Genomic DNA, 18,905 nt, shown 5'->3' on the forward strand with positions numbered 1-18,905 from the left:
TATTGCAGGATTACCAGACAATGTGTCTGTCTGCCCCCCCACCCCGCCAAAAACACACACACACACAAAAACTTCCAAGATTTTGATGTCCAATGAGCTCACCACACTTTCTTTCAATGCTGGGCATGAAAACCTGCTACCACATCATCTGACATTTGGTGTATCCATCTGGACCAAATGTGGGGAACTTGTGGCCTTCCAGATGTTGCTGGACTCCAACTTCTGACAACGTGGTCAGTGTTCAGGGATGCTGCGAATTGCAGTCCAGGTGCATCCAGAGAGCCACAGGTTCCCCACCACTGATCTATACCATGGGTAGGCAAACTAAGGCCCAGGGGCCGGATCCGGCCCAATTGCCTTCTAAATCCAGCCCTCGGGTGGTCTGGGAATCAGCGTGTTTTTACATGAGTAGAATGGGTCCTTTTATTTAAAATGCATCACTGGGTTATTTGTGGGGCATAGGAATTTGTTCATCCCCCCACCCCCAAATATAGTCCAGCCCCACACAAGGTCTGAAGGACAGTGGACCAGCCCCCTGATGAAAAAGTTTGCTGACCCCTGAACTAAACCATGGACCAGTTTAGATTCCCCCGCCACCGCCTGTCCCAATGAGATCACACGGAAATCCCTGTGTGTTGTTGTTGTTTTTAAAAAATGTCATAATAAAGAGACAGCTGTGTTATCAACATGGATTTAAAAAAATTGAATTTCTTTTATTGAAACTAGGGAATTTGTGCCTTTGGTGTGCATTCTCAATATCAAGAGCTACCCAGTTTATGAAGCTGGTCAAACATGCGGATGACCCGTAAGGAATTATTCACGTGCAATGATTGCATATGGGTTGAAACGTCAGCTGGTGGGTGAGGCATGGATGGGTCAGTGGATGAAATGACCTCCCTGTCCTCTCTGTGTAAATGATGTCCCTGTGCCACAATAGATTGGGGTTTCACTCGTGAAGCCCTCTTGAACCTGAGCTGTTTTGAGAGTCCGCACACATTTGCAAGTCAGTTTTCCATACTCTGGGTTGCATTTGGGCTAAAGCAACATGTGTCCATGGGTATGGCATGTCCTTTGTATTGTTATTGTATTTGTGTTGTATTGTTACAGATATGAGGTAACAGGGTCTATTCGTGAGTAGTAGAAATTAATAAATGGTAGGATTTTTATTATTTGGGATATGAAGGGAAAATACAAGTTGTGGAGGAATTCCTGGACTAGCCTATGCAGAACGGCCAAGCTTGGGCCTTTAAGAAACAATTCAGGGCCATTGGCAAGGCAAGAGAACACTCCTGCTCTTCTGCCCTGAAGTGTGAACAGAGACTGGGGATTCGGAAGGTTGCCAGGGTAACTGGGCATGATGTCACAGGAAGAGTCTGGAGCCTTTGGCACAATGGCTGAAAAAAAGGCCAGAATGATCTTGGACGGGCTGGCTGGCTGAAGGCAAGTAGAGAGAAATGCCCTGGAATCAGCTGCTGTACTGCTGTGGGGAACAAGCCCCTCTTGAAATGGCCATGCTGTAAGATCTGGAGTGGATCTAGACACAGGAAAAAACCCCACTATAAATAAGTCAAAAATTAGATCATTATAACAAAAGGGAAAAAAATCTCTATGGAAAACTGTGTTTTAAAATTTCCTGTTCTCTGGCGTCATCTGGTGTTACATATTTATAGCGCATTCAAATTGCTGTTTCTTTACTAATGTAGCTGAGTTCCTGGACTCCACGCAGATTAAAAGTATATATATGTGAATAAACCATATATCTTAAGGCTATGACAGCCTCTGCTGTGTCTTGCATCTCAAACAAGCGCAGACCCTGGAACCTCCTTGGAATCTTGCCATGGCTTGGCAGAGATTGGGAGTGGCGCCCAACTTTTGCAACAGTATTAATAAAAGTCTGTGAGTTCCCATGACTGTGTATCAGTGCATCACATGCTTGCACAAGCGTTCTTGTGCAGCTGAGACACTGTACCTCCGTATCCACACAATAGCATCTCCACACATGGGGAAAGTATGAATGCATGCTTGTGTACTCACACAAAAATATATGCATGGGCAATGGTAATGTGTGTTACTAAGAGTGTCAGTTGTCAAGCTTCTTACCCTAATGTTGGTTTTTCTGCCAGTGCATCCCCACATGTGTTACAAAGGGTTCCAGTGCATGTTATTGGGTGCACACACCCTATTCAGACAAGAGAACTGGCTAGGCCAGTTGAGCCTAGCTGAAGTCTAGCTTGATCAGTGAGCAGGAGATGATTGGAAGTGGAAAACAAGCTTATTTGCAGTTTTCTCAGTAGGAAGCCCCCTTAGAAATGCTGTAATTCCTAGGAAGACAGTTTGAAATCCATTGCACTGTGGTGAGGAACCTAATTAACATACACACACCCCGATGTTGGTGGACTCCAGCTCCCATCAGCCCCACCCAGGATGGCCAGAACTCTTGGGAACTGGTGGCCTAACAGCAACTGGACCACAGGTTACCCACCCCTGGACTAGAAGAACACACATGATTCAAGATGTGGCACACATGTTTATTCTCTCACACATTTACCCACAAGTAGTGGCTCACAGGTATTCATGGACCATGTGGCTGCCATCATCTGGCCATGATGTTTGCCTCCAGAGTCAGAGGCAATTGCATTCATGTCTTGCTTCTGGACTTCCCATGTGAATCTTGTTGGCCTCTGTGACAACCAGATGGGCCCTTTGTTCTGATCCAATAACGTCTTCTTTAGTTGTTGTTCTCTTTCTCAATGCCTGTGTATGCATACATGTTCAAATTCAGACTGTCTTGTAAGTCATATACAGTGACACACAATTGCATGACCTGTTCATACCTGTGTATGTGACAGAAAACCCATGTTAACTCCTTCCTCTTGTCTCTGACAGTTCAAAAGAATGCTGAACCGTGAACTAACCCACCTCTCTGAAATGAGCCGCTCTGGAAACCAGGTCTCTGAATATATTTCCAACACCTTCTTAGGTGAGTGTAAAGGTGCCTTTTGACTGTTGAGGCCCTGAAAGAAAAAGAAAGCAATAATAATAATATATTAATGCCTAGTATAATTTTCTTTTGCAGCACAGGATAAGCAAGTAATAATAATAACTAGCATCAACTTTCCTCATTGCTCATACATTACCATTACACAATTTGGCTCTCAGGATTATTAGAGTTCTTTAAACTGTTTAAAAAGTGTGTGCATGGCATGGGGGGGATAGTTCTGAGATATAAACATATATTGTCTGGCCTGTATGGAAAAATAATTAATTTAAATCTAAAATCCCATGGCAAACATTAAAGTTGTACATTTCTTTAAGGTTTCTGATAAAGGAGGAATTGAATCTGAAATGGAAAGTTCAGAGCTTTGCCATAAAGCCTGTAGGATTTTTAATCTCTCCAGTCCATTGTCATAGGCTCTGATTAAAATGTATTTAGGTCTGTCTGCATAGCTTAGCTGTAATCTAAAAATGGCTCTCATATTACCTGTCGGAGTCTAACAATGAACTAACCCAAAATTTGTCAGGCATCTCTTCAGGGATATCTCTTAATATTATGTTATTTTCCTTAGAGTTGAGCTCAAATGCAGAGGTGAAGTTTTATGAATGCAGTGGACCCTCCGGATATGAACTTAATTCGTTCCGGGCATCCATCTGTACCCCGAAAAGTCCACATCTAGAGGCACCACTTCTGTACACACACACACGGCGTGATAGAGCGCTTCTGCGCATGCGCGAAGTGTGCAGAGTGCTTCTGCACATGCGCGTGTGACGAAACCCAGACGTATACACTTCCGGGTTTGCCACATTAGCAACCCAAAAGTTACATTACCCGAAGGTAACGTAACCCAAGGGTCCACTGTCTGTTCACATACATAACCCCCCAAGCACCCCCTTTTTGATGATCAGTGAGGCATTGAATGGGTGGGGAGTGGGATGAAGATACTTCTAGTTCCATTTTCACATAGTTCCCCAAGACTCCATGAGAATGTGGCTGGAATTGCATATTCAAGCACACACACAGTTGAAAGTAATGTAAAGGAGCCAGAGGACATCCACGTTCAAATTTGCCTCCAAGAGACTTACTACTATGCTGTCCAGAGTTACAGTTCAACAGCTCAGAGCCAGTGTGGCGTAGTGGTTGGAGTGTTAAGAGTGTCAGACTAGGACCTGGGAGAGCAGGGTTCGAATCCCCGCGCAGGCATGAAGCCCGCCGGGTGACCTTGGGCCAGTCACCATCAATTAGCCTAACCTACCTCACAGGATAGTTGTGAGAATGAAATGGGGAGGAGGAGAACTATGTTCACCACCTTGAGAAAAGTACTCCAAAAGACCCCCTCTCACCTTAAATATGTGAGAGTGAAACTTTGGCGCACCTCTTTTTCCCCTCCCTATTCAATATCACTTCCATCCCATTTGTGTTTGTTTCTTTTGCATTATCTTGTTTAAACGTTTTGCTTCAGTGTTTTTTTTGTTTCACGGTTAGGTGTGGCTGAGCTTTCCTAGTAAGCTTAGCGTTCTGTAGGCAGTGCATAACCCCACCTTACGCCAAGGTTACATGTCCATTTCCACTTACAGATTATTTGTCCTGCACACTGAAGTTCAGCTGTTGGACAACTCTGGGTGCAAGAGCTGGAACCAGCACCCTTGGGGGCTGTGCCTCCTATTTGACAATGGGCTCTACCGCCTCCTGTCACAGGATCCAGATTCCTGCGTTTGAGGGCTGGGCCATGCCATGTGAGGCTGGACAAGCTAATGCTGCGCTCTTTCCACTTGCAGATTAACAGTGGAAGTTTAGATATTTCCACTCAGAAGTAAGGCCCTTTGGGTTCAGTGGGACTTAACTCACTGGCAAGCGAGTGTAGGACTGGAGCCTAAACCATTTACTCTGATTAAAACACCCTGAAACCCATGGATAAGGAGCATAGGATTGGACTGTGAGGCACTTCAGGCACACATACGATGATATGCGAACACTTCCCCTCCAGACACTGTCATGGACACAAATCCATGCTGGGCACCTCACATTCTGTGGTGTGTACAGTGGTACCTCGCAAGACGAATGCCTCGCAAGACGAAAGAGTTTTCCGTTTTTTGAGTCGTTCCGCAAGACGAATTTCCCTATGGGCTTGCTTCGCAAGACAAAACGTCTTGCGAGTTATTGCGAGTTTGTTTCCTTTTTCTTAAAGCCACTAAGCCGTTAATAGCCGCTAAGCCATTAATAGCCGCTAAGCCGCTAATAGCCGTGCTTCGCAAGACGAGAAAACCGCAAGACGAAGAGACTCGCGGAACGGGTTAATTTCGTCTTGCAAGGCACCACTGTACACTGTTGACATAAGAAAAACAGTGTCTAGACAACACATTCAAGTATATGTGGTCATTCGGGCACTTGCTGAGTTGGAGATTCCTCTCTGTATCTCCCTGCGACAGACCCACACGCTCCCCTCAGCCAGAAAAAGGCAGCTGGTAGCTGAGGACATTCAAGGCAAACTCCCGGGTGCCTCCATTAACTGAGTTCCCAAGAAGCCAGGCCTCCATTGACGTCAGCAGATGCAAATACCCAGCCTTAAGCAAATGTTGATGCAAACGGCCCCTTCAATGGGAGCCTTGTGAGAGAGCCGGAACTTAGGCTGAGGGCTGAGGCCAACGGCAGGTTGTGCTGGGGCCAGAATTCACACTCGCTCTTCCTCCACATAAGCAACTGCGGCATGTCCTGCCCAGGTCAGGTGGTGGGGCAGTAAAGGCTGCTGAGGTGCAAAAGGTGAGTGAGATCAAAGAAAGAGAGATCAAATCTAGGCTGTTGGTATTTAGCTGGTTGGCCCAGAGCCCAGACTATTTTTGCTGGCATAGAGCTGCTGCGAGGAGAATGACAGAATCATAGAGTTGGAAGGGACCCCAAGGGTCATCTAGCTCGACCCCGTACAGCGCAGGAATCTCAGCTAAAGCATTTGTGACAGATAGCCATCCAGCTCTGCTTAAAAACCTTCAATGAAGCAGTGCCCACCACCACTCAAGGGAGTTCGTTCCACTGCTGAACAGCTCTTACCGTCAGAAAGTTCTTCCTGATGTTTAGTTGGAATCTGCTTTCTTGCAACTTGAAGCCATTGGTTCGAGTCCTGCCCTACAGAGCAGGAGAAAACCTGGGTGATTTCCGATATTGGCAGAGGAAGTTGCGTCTAGCAGGACAGAATAGAACTGCGTCTGGGAACCGCTGGGATATTTAGATCCCATGCTTGGCTGTGTGGAAATAGGCGTGGGATTACGTTGTAGGAAATAGCCAGGACTTCTGAGTTCTTCCTAGCTCAGAGTTGGGAGAGGGATCTACTACAGTGGTACCTCTGGATGCGAACGGGATCCCTTCCGGAGCCCCGTTCGCATCCTGAAGCGAACGTAACCCGCGTCTGTGTGTGTGCGGGTCGCGATTTGCCGTGTCTGTCATGTATGAGCAGCAAAACCCGGAAGTAACACACTCCGTTACTTCCGGGTCGCCATGGAGCGTAACCTGAAAATGCTCAACCTGAAGCATATTTAACCTGAGGTATGACTGTAGTTGGGGTGAGGAAAAGAGAGGAACCTCTTCTGTTCCTGAGCTGATTGTACCATTCAAGCAAAATAGGCCGGCATGTCAAGGAGCACTCACCATACTGGAGGCAGCCCGTGGAGTCTATTATGTCCATCTCACAAGCAAATCCCAGGATGCTCTCGGTCACCCAGGAAGCTGTCCTGTTGTGGAAGATGGGGTTGAATCTGGCCTCTTGCCCTGTCTGCATAAAAGATGGCTCCATTAGCAAATCAGCTATGGGAAGTTCTGGGCCACTGTCTCTCTCTCCGTGAGAGATGTCCTCACACTCTGCCAGTCTTGGTAGAAAGCCACTTCTGATTTTGTGCTTGTGATCTCATAAACTGGGCTTGAGGGGGTCCTAGTGAGCTCCTCATCTTTTGGAAGCGTTTGGGATGAAGAAGGGCCCTGGAGAGCAGCGGAGGTGGCTCCACAAAGGGTTCTGCTTTGCCCTCGCGAGAAAGCCCCACTGCCTGCTGGTTGGCTGGGTGCTCTGAGGCGTCACAATCCTGCTTCTTAGCAACCGACTCTAGAATGCAGCGATGGCTTGTGCTCTGCTTGCCCCAGGGCCTTTTGCCCCCCTCCCCACTCGACCATGAGGCCCCCCTGCCGCTGCTTCTCCCGCAGGTATAATTGGGGCATAGCTCTGCCCTGCCATGATGTGACCCGCTCTCACTTCCCCCTCACCCTGCGCCCTCCCCACTTCCTGCCCCCGCTGGGCTCACCCACGGCTCGCCACCTACCCCTGGGCAGGCTGTCCCCACCACCTCCTCTCTTCTCCCAGTGGGTGCCCCCCACCCGTGACTTCTTGCCCCTGGAGACGGTCCTTGAAGAAGGTGGGGGAACGAGGCCCTGCACTCCTGAGGGTGAGTCTCTCCACAAAACTGCCCCACAGCCTTCTTAGAGGCCTACAGCCCCCGAATCACTACATCCTTGCCCCCATCCCTTGAAGCTCCAGTGTGCACATTTCCTGAAAAGATCAGTGGAGCCCTCTAGTCCTGGCTGAATGCAATTGCATGATACCTCGTCCACAGGTAATAGATTTAAAGGAATGGATGGAATTGGGGGGTTGGGGGTGGGTTGGATGGGGAGTTACTGCCTTGCGGCCTAGGACCTACGTACCTACAGGACCGCCTCTCCTGGTATGCCCTGCGGAGGACCTTAAGGTCCACAAATGATAACATTTTTGGAGGTCCCAGGTCGCAAGGTGGTTAGATTGGTCTCAACTAGGGCCAGGGCCTTTTCAGTACTGGCCCCGACTTGGTGGAACGCTCTGTCACAAGAGACTAGGGTCCTGCGGGACTTGACATCTTTCCGCAGTGCCTGCAAGACAGAGCTGTTCCACCTGGCCTTTGGTTTGGACTCAGTCTGGTCCTTATGTTTCCCTCCCCATATGGTCTTGATCTATGGGCTACTTTTAAAATGAGGCTGCGTTTTAAATTGCATTTTAACCTGTATTTTAAATTGGGTCCCCCCCCCCATTATGTTTTTACTGTAATTTTATTGATGTTAGCCGCCCTGAGGGGGGTTATCAGATTCCACAAAGTACAGCATTAAAAACAAAGTTAAAACCATAATCTACAACACAGTATAGTAATCAATGCCATATAGCAACTAGTGATGTAGCTGTATCAGTAGGGTCACTCCCATGATGGACAGAAACCCTGCATAAATAAATAGCTGTTGCCTGAATTAAAATAGTGTGGTGGACCACCAGATCCATACAGGGAGAGACTCCCATAGGCAGGGTGCCACCACTGAGAAAGCCCTGCTCTGTCGTGGCCTACGGATCTTACAACACTGGTTGGTTGGTAAGGGGGAAGGCGTTCCTTCAAGCACTTGAGTTCTAACCTATTCAGGGTTTTATGCATTTATACCAACAACTTGAATTGCACTAGGTAGCACACCGGCAGAAAATTAAAGCACTCTCAGGATCAGTATAATATGATCCCACCTTGCAGCAGCGTTCTGAACCAGCTGCAGTTTCCAAACCATCTTTGACTGAAGCTTTTCATGGGGCACCGTGCAATAATCAAACCATGAAATAATCGGAGCACGGTTCAGGAACTGCCGTTGCTGGCAAACCAGCCAAAGCTAGGCACAAGCAGTCCTCACTACGGAGGCTACATGGCCCTCCAATGGCATTGCCCCCCCCCACACACCTTGGGGGCGCTATAATTGGTGAACAGGATTTGCTTGAACCACAATGTTCTCCTTAAGTTCAGTATTTTACTATTCATAATGGCAGCAGCACTCTCATAAAAATAGTTTCTATGCTGCTTCCGACATTGATACTATCCAGTAGGTACCTTCAGCAATCAGACCAAAGCATGCACACTTTTATTGCAGCACCACTGGTTACACTTCTTGGGAGTTGCTTATGCTTTTGCTGAGCACAACTCAAAGCCCTGGAAAAACCTGCTAAATCGGTATGACCACAGTGGGGCAGGACTAACTGTGTGCACCACAATGGCTTCAAGGTACAAGAAAGGAAATTCCAATTAAAACTCAGGAAGATCTTTCTGGCAGTAAGAGTTGTTCAGCAGTGGAAGGATCTCCCTTGGAAGGTGATGGACTCTCCTTCCATGGAGGTTTTTAAGTATCTGTCATGGACACTTCAGTTGAGAATCCTGCACTGCAAGCAGTTGGACTAGAATAGATGATTGCCAGGGTCCCTTCCAACTCTACAATTCTATGATTCTGTAACTGAAGGCTCTACAATACCGCCTGACAAGTCCCTTGAGAAATTATTGCCCATGTACAGTCTTGAACCCAGCGTCCATAGACCACCCATCCTTTCTTGAACTATCCTGGCTTCTGTGCAGGGCACTGGAGACTGGGACTACTGGCCTTTTTGCCTCCAGGAGCTCAGGCTGGAATATGTGAGCTAGCGATGAATCTCTGCCTGATGTAGGCACTGTTTTGTTTTGGAGAGATGGAGCAGAACTGCGCCCACGTCATGTAACCCCTTGGTGCACGTTTGCCCAGAGAGATTCTTGCGCAGGTCAGACAGTGGCACCTTCAGTCTTTCGCCCTTGTCCTCTTTCTCTCTCTCAGATGCAGTCTTTTTTCATCCTCAGACAAGCAGAACGATGTGGAGATTCCATCCCCAACACAGAAAGAGCGGGAGAAGAAGAAGAAGCAGCAACCCATGTGCCAGATCAGCGGAGTCAAGAAACTCATGCACAGTTCCAGCCTGACCAATTCCAGTATTCCCCGCTTTGGGGTCAAAACTGACCAGGAAGAGCCACTCAGTAAGGTGAGATTTGCGGCGGCAGGAGGCTGGCACCCATATTATGGGCATCGGCTGGTGTGGAAAGTCAAAGGGTATATCTAGCTTTGAAGGGGATTCTGGGTCACAGATCACAGACTCTGGCAGGACTTTCTTTGAATCCAGTTTTGCTCTGTTCTGGTTCCAGAACCAACAGTACTAGGGCTGCCATATTTCAAACAGTGAAAATCCAGAGCTTCGTTTTTGGCAAAGTTGTTGAGCGTTTTTTGGCAAATTAGCAAAGAAGAAGTTTTTGAACTATTTTTAAGGAAAATCACCAAAAACAACACTGCCGACATGGGTTGCCATACGTCCACGTTTCCCCGGACATTTTTAGTGATTTCCATCCAGGCACTTCTTCTGGCTGCAGTATGCCAGATATGTCTGGGAAATTCCAGGCATATGGCAACAGTACTTTCTTGCCTTTTGTAGTATAGAGAAGACATGGGAGCTCTCTCCATTGACCCAGAATAAAACTAATTGCTTTATCTTTGAGCCAATATTTCTCCATCACCTGCATGCCTACTGTACGTAGTTAATTTGTTAATGGACGTGACATTCCAACTACCCCCCTTGATAATCTACTGCCCAGTTTTTGAGTGCTCCATTCCCCCCCCCCCCAAACAGCCAGTTTAGTGGCAGCTAGACAATAGATGGTCACGGCAGAACAGGGGCAGGAAGTGAGAGGTTGCAATATGCCTGGACAAGAGTGTATGCCTGTATTCTTCCTTGCCTCTCCAGCACTGTCCTGCATCTTACTCCCAGGCTCAATGGGCTAGAGCAGAGGTCAGCAACCTACGGCCCATGGGCCACAAGCAGCCCATGGGGTTGTTTAACCGGCCCCCAAACCGCCCCCAAACCGAGCTGCCCGCTAGGCGAGTCCCCGCGCTGCGCTAAACCAGCACAGCGCAGGGACTTGCTTCCATGGCACTGGAAACCACGTCTGCGAAGACGCTGGAAATCGATTCTGTGCAGATGCTGGAAAACATGGGGCACGTGCATTCCGGCCCACAGAGGGATCTCCGCTGGAGTGAACCAGCCCAGGTGAGGTAAACCTTTCCAATCCCTGGGCTAGAGGCAAAAAGGACGGGGGTCATCAAAGCATGCAGATCTGCATGTGCAACACTTTCTATCGAGGCCTTGTATTTCCTCATATTTTGGGCTTGACTTGTGGCACACTTGACCAGAGAGGCTTACCACCACTGAGTTTGCACATTCCTAGCCAGTTGGTGTTGGTTGGGACTTGCTTTCTATTTCATCAGCCCAAGACGACGCAGCTCTTTACCTTTATAAACGATGTAAAGGACTTGCTTGGAAGTAACATTCTTGGCTTAATCAGCCATAATTCATAAAGCCCGTTACAAGCGTTTCACTCGCCGCTTCCCATTCATGTGCTGGTTTCCTTCTTTCAATCTCGGTCTCTTCAGCCGCAGTTGCCTGCTATGTCCAAAACCGGGAGGTGGTGTCTGTTTTTGATCTAATGAGCAACAGTGGTTTAAAATGACCTGGGTTGACCTGCTGAAGCTGCAGCACGAGGAAAGGGCACAAGGCGGAAGCAGGCAGCCTCAGCGCTTGGAAGCTGGGAATGTCATGTCCAGACTCAGTCAATACCTCTTGCCAGGAATTCACAATCTTAGGACAGTTCCACCAAATATGTCCTTAACTTACACTAGGATGGCCACCCCATTGTGTGGCGGTGTCCACCCAGTGCTTAGGCACGTCTCATGGACTAATTCAAGTTTATTATTTTGTCTTGGCTGGAGGCCATAACAGTATAGTCGGAAGCAGTAAGTACAAATATATGTGTAGTCATAAACCTTCAAGGGGATATGCAGTGTGGTTGGACTCCCAGCTGCTGCAGAAGCCAGCATAGCCAACGATCAGGGATGATAGGAGTTGCAGTCTCACAAAATATGGAGAGCACCACAGAAAACACTCTTTATGCACATTGACCGTATTAAAGATATTTGATTTGATGCACTTAAAAAATTAAAACAGGGTTGTACAAATTACAATCTACCTCATGGTATCAGAATACTCTTAGTGCTATCTCAATACTGCAAAGGCAACAGAAGCCACTGTTTCTGAAATTACCATGCCTATATTTCAGGGGCACCATCAGGGGGCGGTGAGGTCTGCCAATGTTTTCAAGGAGGGGGCTGCCCCCCAAATTCCACAGCGATCCTCAAAAGGACACACCAGGGCAAAGTGTCTTCACCCTGGTGTGTCACTTTCATGAACGTAAGGTGACTGGCTGGGGGGGAGGGGGCTGGCGGACAAGTCGCCGTGGCCAGGTCACACACACACACACACACACACACACACACACACACCATTCTTGGGGGGCAACTCAGCGCATCTGCTATATTTGCAAATAAGTGTTCGCTTTTTGGAAGGGTGGTGTTAAACCAGTAGCCACACCCTATGAGTAACCAAGACAAAAAGTTGGATTTGGCATCTTTAAAAGTCAAGCTCCAGAATGTGCAGCTCTACAACACCCTTAACACAAATACAGTGCTGTTGGCCGAAGGAAGTGGTCCAATAATGTCCTTTTATAGCAGCAGGGAATATTTACTGAAATGTAAAAAGAGGAAATGTTTCTCTTGGTGCAGGTGGTTCTCGGACTCTGGTCCGTGAACTTCATCCAAGTGGTCTGCAGCATGCCTGCACTAAATATTCATCTTGATTTAAAATTATATTTTTATTACTTCTATTATTTTATATTGTATTTTATTGTATTGCAATATGAATTTTATGGGATTCAGATTTTCATGCGATAAAGCACAATGTAAGAAATAAAAGAAGCGATTAAAATGGAACTTAAAATCATTCGGCACCTAGCTCAAGTGCATTGCAATTACCGCAACAGGCAGAAAAAGGATCAATGGGTCAGCTAAGGCCCTCGGCAACATTCAAGTGGTCCACACAGCAGGGAGGGATTTGCAAACCACTGCCTTAGCAGGAAACTCCTGTTTAAGTAGTTTGCATAATTTAATCACAGCATACGTTATCATGGAGTACTAAGGAGCTGTCTTCAAATTGACAGAATGAGAAGGATCATGGTGGACCTATGAATTTTTTGTTCCATTTTTAAATTTAGAAGAAGCTCAGCTGCTCACAGGTTTGATTTCTAAGCCAGCTGCATGCGGTAATTAAAAAAAAACAAAAACCTTATTGGCAAAACCTTGCTGCTTCTGTGTCTCTAAATTTTTGTGTTACTGGTGACTGTACTCAAAACAGATGAGCTAAACCAGGCTTCCCACCCTAGTGAGCTCCAGATGTTTTGGAGCCCCAGCCATCCTGGCCGGTGGTCTGGGATGAATGGGTGTTGCAGTTGAGCAATGCCTGGAGGGCACCAGGTTGGACAGGACTGATGTAAACACTGCCTGGCTTCCAGGCCCCTAAATGGCCTCTTAGACTGAAGCCATGCTGGGTGTTCCCGACGAGCTGCGAGGGTAGTGTTCCTAGTCTCCTTGGTTACATGGTTTTCAGTCTTGCCTTTGGTAATGTCCCCGGTGTGGAATGGCGGCTCAGGCTTCAGCTGGACTGCCAGGGAGAACACACCGTGGGGTTTGCTCTCTTCACTTGTTCCGCATCTCTGCTCTGGTGACCTCCTTCCCTCTTGAAACCCATTGTGGCAAAAGAGTACCAACTTTCCTCCCACTACGCTCTTACAGGAACTGGAACACCTAAACAAGTGGGGCCTTAACATCTTCCGGGTCGCCGAGTACACCAACAATCGGTCGCTCAGCTGCATCATGTATACAATATTCCAGGTACGTGTGCTCGCACTGCCGTGTCCTCGTCCCATGTCCTCATCCCCTCCTACTGGCTTGGGCTGCAATATTGCCTCAATATACAAAGACTTCTATATGGAGCTGAAGCTTGAGATGTGCCTTTCTAGGTCAGTTTTGGATTCATTATTCTGTATCCCTTCAATACATATGGAGTTGTATACAAGAAGCAAGTCAAAAAAACAAGGAGGATTCCACAAAAAGTGAAGGGGCGAGCACTTTTTGCAGGGAGTGTGTCAGCTTTGGGAGAGTTCTTTTGTTTAATGATTTCATCTCCTTGAGCACTTTCAGTGTAAGAGGTGCCCTTTTTGCAGCTTGTTTGAGACTTGGCTGTTTTCTGAGTCAAATTGTTTTGTCTCCTGGTGGATGACACTTCCAAGTCCTCTCCCTGTCCTCAGAGGGGACATTTAAGGAGAGATCTGGCTGAGTTGCAGGTTGGGGCTCCTGGTGGCGCCATCAAACATTAGTAAATATATTTACTATAAACTTCTATGGACTTGAGCCTACCTGGGTCCGTTGCATTGACAGAGTGGCTCCATCCCACAAATGCTTTTGCAACAATAAATAAGATCGCTAGCCTACAATCCTACATCTGGCCAGCAGTAGTGGGGCTTGATCCACAGCCCAACCACTTGCTCTGACCAGGGCAGAAGTGGGCAGCTAGCACAGCAAAGAGGCCAGGATTGGAGCCCATTGCCACAACTTGATGGTAGCAGTGCCAACTTGTGATCCAGTGGGTCCTAGGCTAGCCCCCCCCCCCCCGCCCCCTGTGGGACTGGATCGAATAGACTGCCTAAGATGAGAAAAGGCAGATCTATTTCTGATTAATGTTCCCATGAGATTGTCAGTCAGAGGGAGGCCCCCTTTTCTCCTTTTGCTTTCTTTCTGTAGAGTACTTAATATTCTTTAATCTATGTTGAATGGTGATATCTGGGAGGGGGCTCTGGCAGACGGAAGAGAGATCTCTGGCTCGGTGCGTGGGCAGAATCATCCTCTCTTGGTGTATTGTAATGGCTGCTCAAGGTTCCACAAGTTTCTGTCCCTCGCTTTTATCTTTTCCACTACGGGAAAGAGAAAGATAACGGCACTCATTTGAGCAACCTTTTTTAGGTGGGGGCTGATGCCTGACTTTCCCAGCAAACGCTTCACTCCTCTTATTCCACCCCACCCAGGAAAGAGACTTGCTGAAAACTTTCAAGATCCCCGTGGACACATTAGTCACCTACATCATGACGCTAGAAGACCACTATCACGCCGACGTGGCTTATCACAACAGCCTCCATGCTGCTGACGTCACGCAGTCCACTCACGTTCTTCTGTCTACACCTGCCTTGGATGTAAGGGTTTGTCTTCCATAGCCGGTGAATTGTGTGAGTGTGTTTGTGTGGTGGTTGGGCAGTCCACCTGCCTGCCTATTTGGGGGTGGGGGAGATTGCTCACTGGGTGCCTGTAGCCAAGGATTCTCTTTGTGTCATAAGCACAGGGGCTGTAGTGCTTTACTTGGACTTGGCAGGCTTGGCCTTTGCTTAGGCCCAAATACCCTTTAAACAAGTCACTATTTCCCAGCCTAATGTTTCACAGGGCTACGAGGATTCAAAACATCTGGATTCCGGTGTATTAAGTGGTGAATCCACTGGCTGGTTGCCTCCACTCCTGCCAGCCTCAGGGTGGATGTCTGTGGCCTGGAGAGGCTCTGGCTGCCATTGGCTGAACTGCTCTGATTTTAGATACTGGCAGAAGATCCTAGGAGAGGATGGATAAAAATGAAGTAGGGGCTTAAGTCTGGGGGGTGTGGGAGAAGCAAGCTGCAGCAGAATGAGAAGGAGAGGAGAAGGCAAGAGCCAGGAACCCGAAAGGAAAACTAGGGCAGAAAGGAAGCAGAGAGGAAACTTGCACGTGGCCAGGAGCTGCAGATGGAAGGAGGGCAGCAGACATTCGCATATCGATTTGGAGCAGACAAGACAGATTATTGGCCACAGAGCTCCAATAAGTATTGCAAGACTTATTAGCAAATGCAAAAGATTACAGTATGTTTGCAAACCTGCTGCCTGCCTAATTCTTGTTGCTGTGGAGCATTACGGAGGGCACAGGGTTTAAACACCCAGAAGAGTCAATATAGTGCACCATTCCTGGTGCTGGGGGGCCACAACAGGGGGTGACGCACTCTCCCAATCATGCCCCTGTTAGGAGCTTCCCAGATGGACCTCTACTCTGATCTAGACAGGCAATTCTTATAACTTCATGTGTGTTGCAAAACACCATAGCAATAGAAATGGTAATGATGATAATAAGTGATAGGCAGTGCTTCCTTTTGAGAGGCTAGAAAAATTAGCCCCATTGATGTTGTTGTTGTTGTTTCTGTTTTTACGTCCGAAATCATGATTTAACCCATCTATGGCTTTCCAGATGTTGTTGGATTCCATCTCCCATCAGCCCCAGTCAGCACTGTCGATAGTCAGGGTTGATGGGATTTGTAGTTCAGCAAGATTTGTATCACCAAAGGTTAGCTACCTCTGCTCTGTACCAGTCTACCACAATGGCTGGCCAGCCTGGGATATGAGGAATTTTTGGATGCCAGGGTCTTTCCCCCAGGTAGAATGGGGAGAGGACGTAGGCATCCCATTAGAGTTGCATGTTCATTGGGGGCCTGATACTGCCCAGGAAATGCTCTGGCCTGTAAGCTTCAGTGGGTTACCTCACATGGCGGCAACACACAAATCTTTGGGGTTTGGGATCTAGCCTCGCTCTCTGCTAGCAGTGGGCCCCTTTCATAACGACGCATCTCTCCTTGCTAGCGAATCACCAGCTTCCTCCACGAAGCAGGACAGAAACACCATACCTGTAGCAGCTTCTCCCTCTGTCCTTTGCAGGCTGTCTTCACTGACCTTGAGATCCTGGCTGCAATATTTGCTGCTGCCATCCATGATGTGGACCACCCTGGTGTCTCCAACCAGTTCTTGATCAATACCAGTGAGTAGCACAGGGAGTTGGGGGGCAAAGGGGTGTCGTGGGGGGGACATGACTTGGTGGGGAGAGGGGGAGGGGTACGCATGTGTGTCATATATGGAGGGGATCTTGGACGGAAAAGAATTTGAATGTGCCTCTTTTGCCTGCACCTTGTAATGTCACCTTATCATGCCTGCGGCTGAACTGCTTTTCTTCTGACAAGGTTGCTATAGGGTTGTTGCAAGAAAAGAGAGACTTATGTATGCGGATGATACCCAGCTCTACCTCTCTTTCAAATCAGAACCAGTGAAGTCAGTGAAGGTCCTGTGTGAGTGTCTGGAGGTGGTTGGAGGATAGATGGTGGCTAACAGATTGAGGCTGAATCCTGACAAGACAGAAGTACTGTTTTTCTGTCACGAGCTTCATTGTTTTCCTCCAGATGGATTCAGCAGCAGACAGTTTTGACACACAAACCCTGTCTGCTTCTGGTTTAGTTATTTTCACCTCGCTCAGAGAAATACTTGCAAACTTGCATTCTTGCGCAGAGGTGTTCATACGAATACCATAGGGCCATATCCAGACACACCTTGCTAAGGTCAGCTCTGGAACCTGCGGTGGTTTGGGTAGGGTGTGCTACTCAATGCAGGCTGTAACCGTCTTGAGATCTCTGCGTGTGACACTTAAGAGTGTTTCCACTCTTCACTGTACCCAGATGGTGGGATAATGCAGCCTGTCTCCGCTCCGCTAAAACACGAACATGCGCTTTCCTTCGAGTCGCCAGCTCCTCCTCCACCTTACTTTGTGCTGCCGCAAGCACAGTCCTTTCTCCAATCATTTGAATCAGACAACGGGTGGGAGAGGGTGTCCCTGTTGTCTAGGTAACCTGGGAGGACGTGTGCCGGCAAAGTAAAATTAGGCACGGAAGGGGACTCGGATGCTTTGCGAGAGAACAAGAAACAGGTTGGGGGAGAAAGTCAGGCAGGCGGCAGCAACAGCACCCCATCTTCCTAACAGGGAAGCCCAGTTCAGACCTGACACCTGCACACATGCTTGCAAACTTGCCCAAGGTGCTGTGTCGATTTTTATTCTAGATTTAAAATGTCACAAACGCCCTTTCCTCAAAACCCAAGAAAATTTGCAAATTTTCAGGAGGGGGGAGTAAAGGCAGATCCAAAGAGATGCTGCCTCGTGGAATTGGGGCAACGAGTGTTCGAGATGCACCTAAGAAGCCCCATCAGTGGAAGTCCTGCACAAGGTCCCTGGAATTGGCTCTGTGGGGGTCAGGAATACATCCTGAGCATCACATGGCAGTGAAGGTGTGTTTGTTCTGATGGGTTTTTGCAGCTAGATAAATGGATCTTTGCCACGAGTGTCTGTTTTGTATGGTTTTAAAACAACCACCACTGCAGAGAATGCTCTTGCTTCCTGAAATGAGGGAACCTGGCATAGAGCCCTCTAAGATGGACAGGTGAGGCCCTCTCAGGTATGCTTCTGTGTGTGCACAATTTACACACATGCATGGCCTCCTTCTGAGAGTCCCACTGCTAAACTTTCAGAGGGGGGAGGGAGAGCAGTCGCTTGTGAAAGGCCGTAGCCCCGATCCCCAGAATTCCCAGGCAGGGCAGGGATAGGCCCTCACCGGAAACACTGAAAGCCTCAGCCAGTGTGGATGGTGCTGAGAGAGATGGACTCGTGGCCCTGATTCTGTATAAGGTAATTTTCAGCGTTGCCCTTCTTCTCCAGGCTGCCACTCGCCCTCCTTTCCCAGCTCTGCTCGGGAGGGGAGGGAATTAGTCCAGCTGAATTTCCCGGTGACCTTCATATTGTGCACCCTTCTCAAAACACGTGATAGAAAACTAGAAGGGATGCAAAGGGGGAAAGATGTCAGGGTTACCAAAAGCTAGCCAGGCAAATCAGATATGGAAGATGCCCTGGGGACTGAAGCAATTTCTCCCACTCAGTCACAGCCATGGGGGCCAGGGAGGGGGACACTCTAAAGAGGAATTAGCTCATCTCTTTCAATACTGATAGCAAACAAATTTCCAGTTCAAACTTACTGTCTTCCCTCCTTACCCTCATGCAAGTGGAACCCCCTGATAGCGATTGTCAGGGGTTTAGGAGCAGAAGCACGGGCAAGGGAGGAAACAGAGAGCGAAGGGGAGGAGGCAGAAGAAAAGATGAGTGACGACGACGACCCGAGATCTCCTAGTCTTTCCAGTGAATCAGAGGATTCACAGAAAGGAGCACCAGTGGCGAGGGCAAGGGGGGAGTCTAGGGGGGCACCCCAGGAAGACAGAGCCAGAGAGGACTCAGGGGGGAGCAGCTGGAAATCGGGACCAGC

The 18,905-nt window shown here is 48.1% G+C and overlaps 1 protein-coding gene and 1 long non-coding RNA gene across 9 annotated transcripts in view; one reads left to right on the top strand and one right to left on the bottom strand.

Moving 5' to 3' along the window:
- The window catches only part of PDE4A (phosphodiesterase 4A), a 384,429-nt gene that overhangs the window by 345,280 nt on the left and 20,244 nt on the right, over positions 1-18,905 (top strand). For all 8 annotated transcript variants that reach the window (XM_083482984.1, XM_083482983.1, XM_083482989.1 and 5 more), the window contains 5 exons: positions 2,887-2,980; positions 9,634-9,812; positions 13,502-13,600; positions 14,791-14,955; positions 16,489-16,588. In XM_083482984.1, the coding sequence (XP_083339110.1) occupies positions 2,887-2,980; positions 9,634-9,812; positions 13,502-13,600; positions 14,791-14,955; positions 16,489-16,588 (637 nt within the window). The remainder of the gene's footprint in view (positions 1-2,886; positions 2,981-9,633; positions 9,813-13,501; positions 13,601-14,790; positions 14,956-16,488; positions 16,589-18,905) is intronic.
- LOC310697016 lies at positions 2,508-7,056 on the bottom strand. Its single transcript, XR_014520850.1, has 3 exons — positions 6,635-7,056; positions 2,920-3,014; positions 2,508-2,834 (listed from the first exon to the last, which is right to left on the bottom strand). It is a non-coding gene; the product is annotated as an uncharacterized lncRNA (long non-coding RNA).

The sequence above is a fragment of the Podarcis liolepis genome (genome assembly GCF_965112155.1).
Source record: "Podarcis liolepis genome assembly, chromosome: 17".
Lineage (NCBI taxonomy): Eukaryota > Metazoa > Chordata > Lepidosauria > Squamata > Lacertidae > Podarcis > Podarcis liolepis.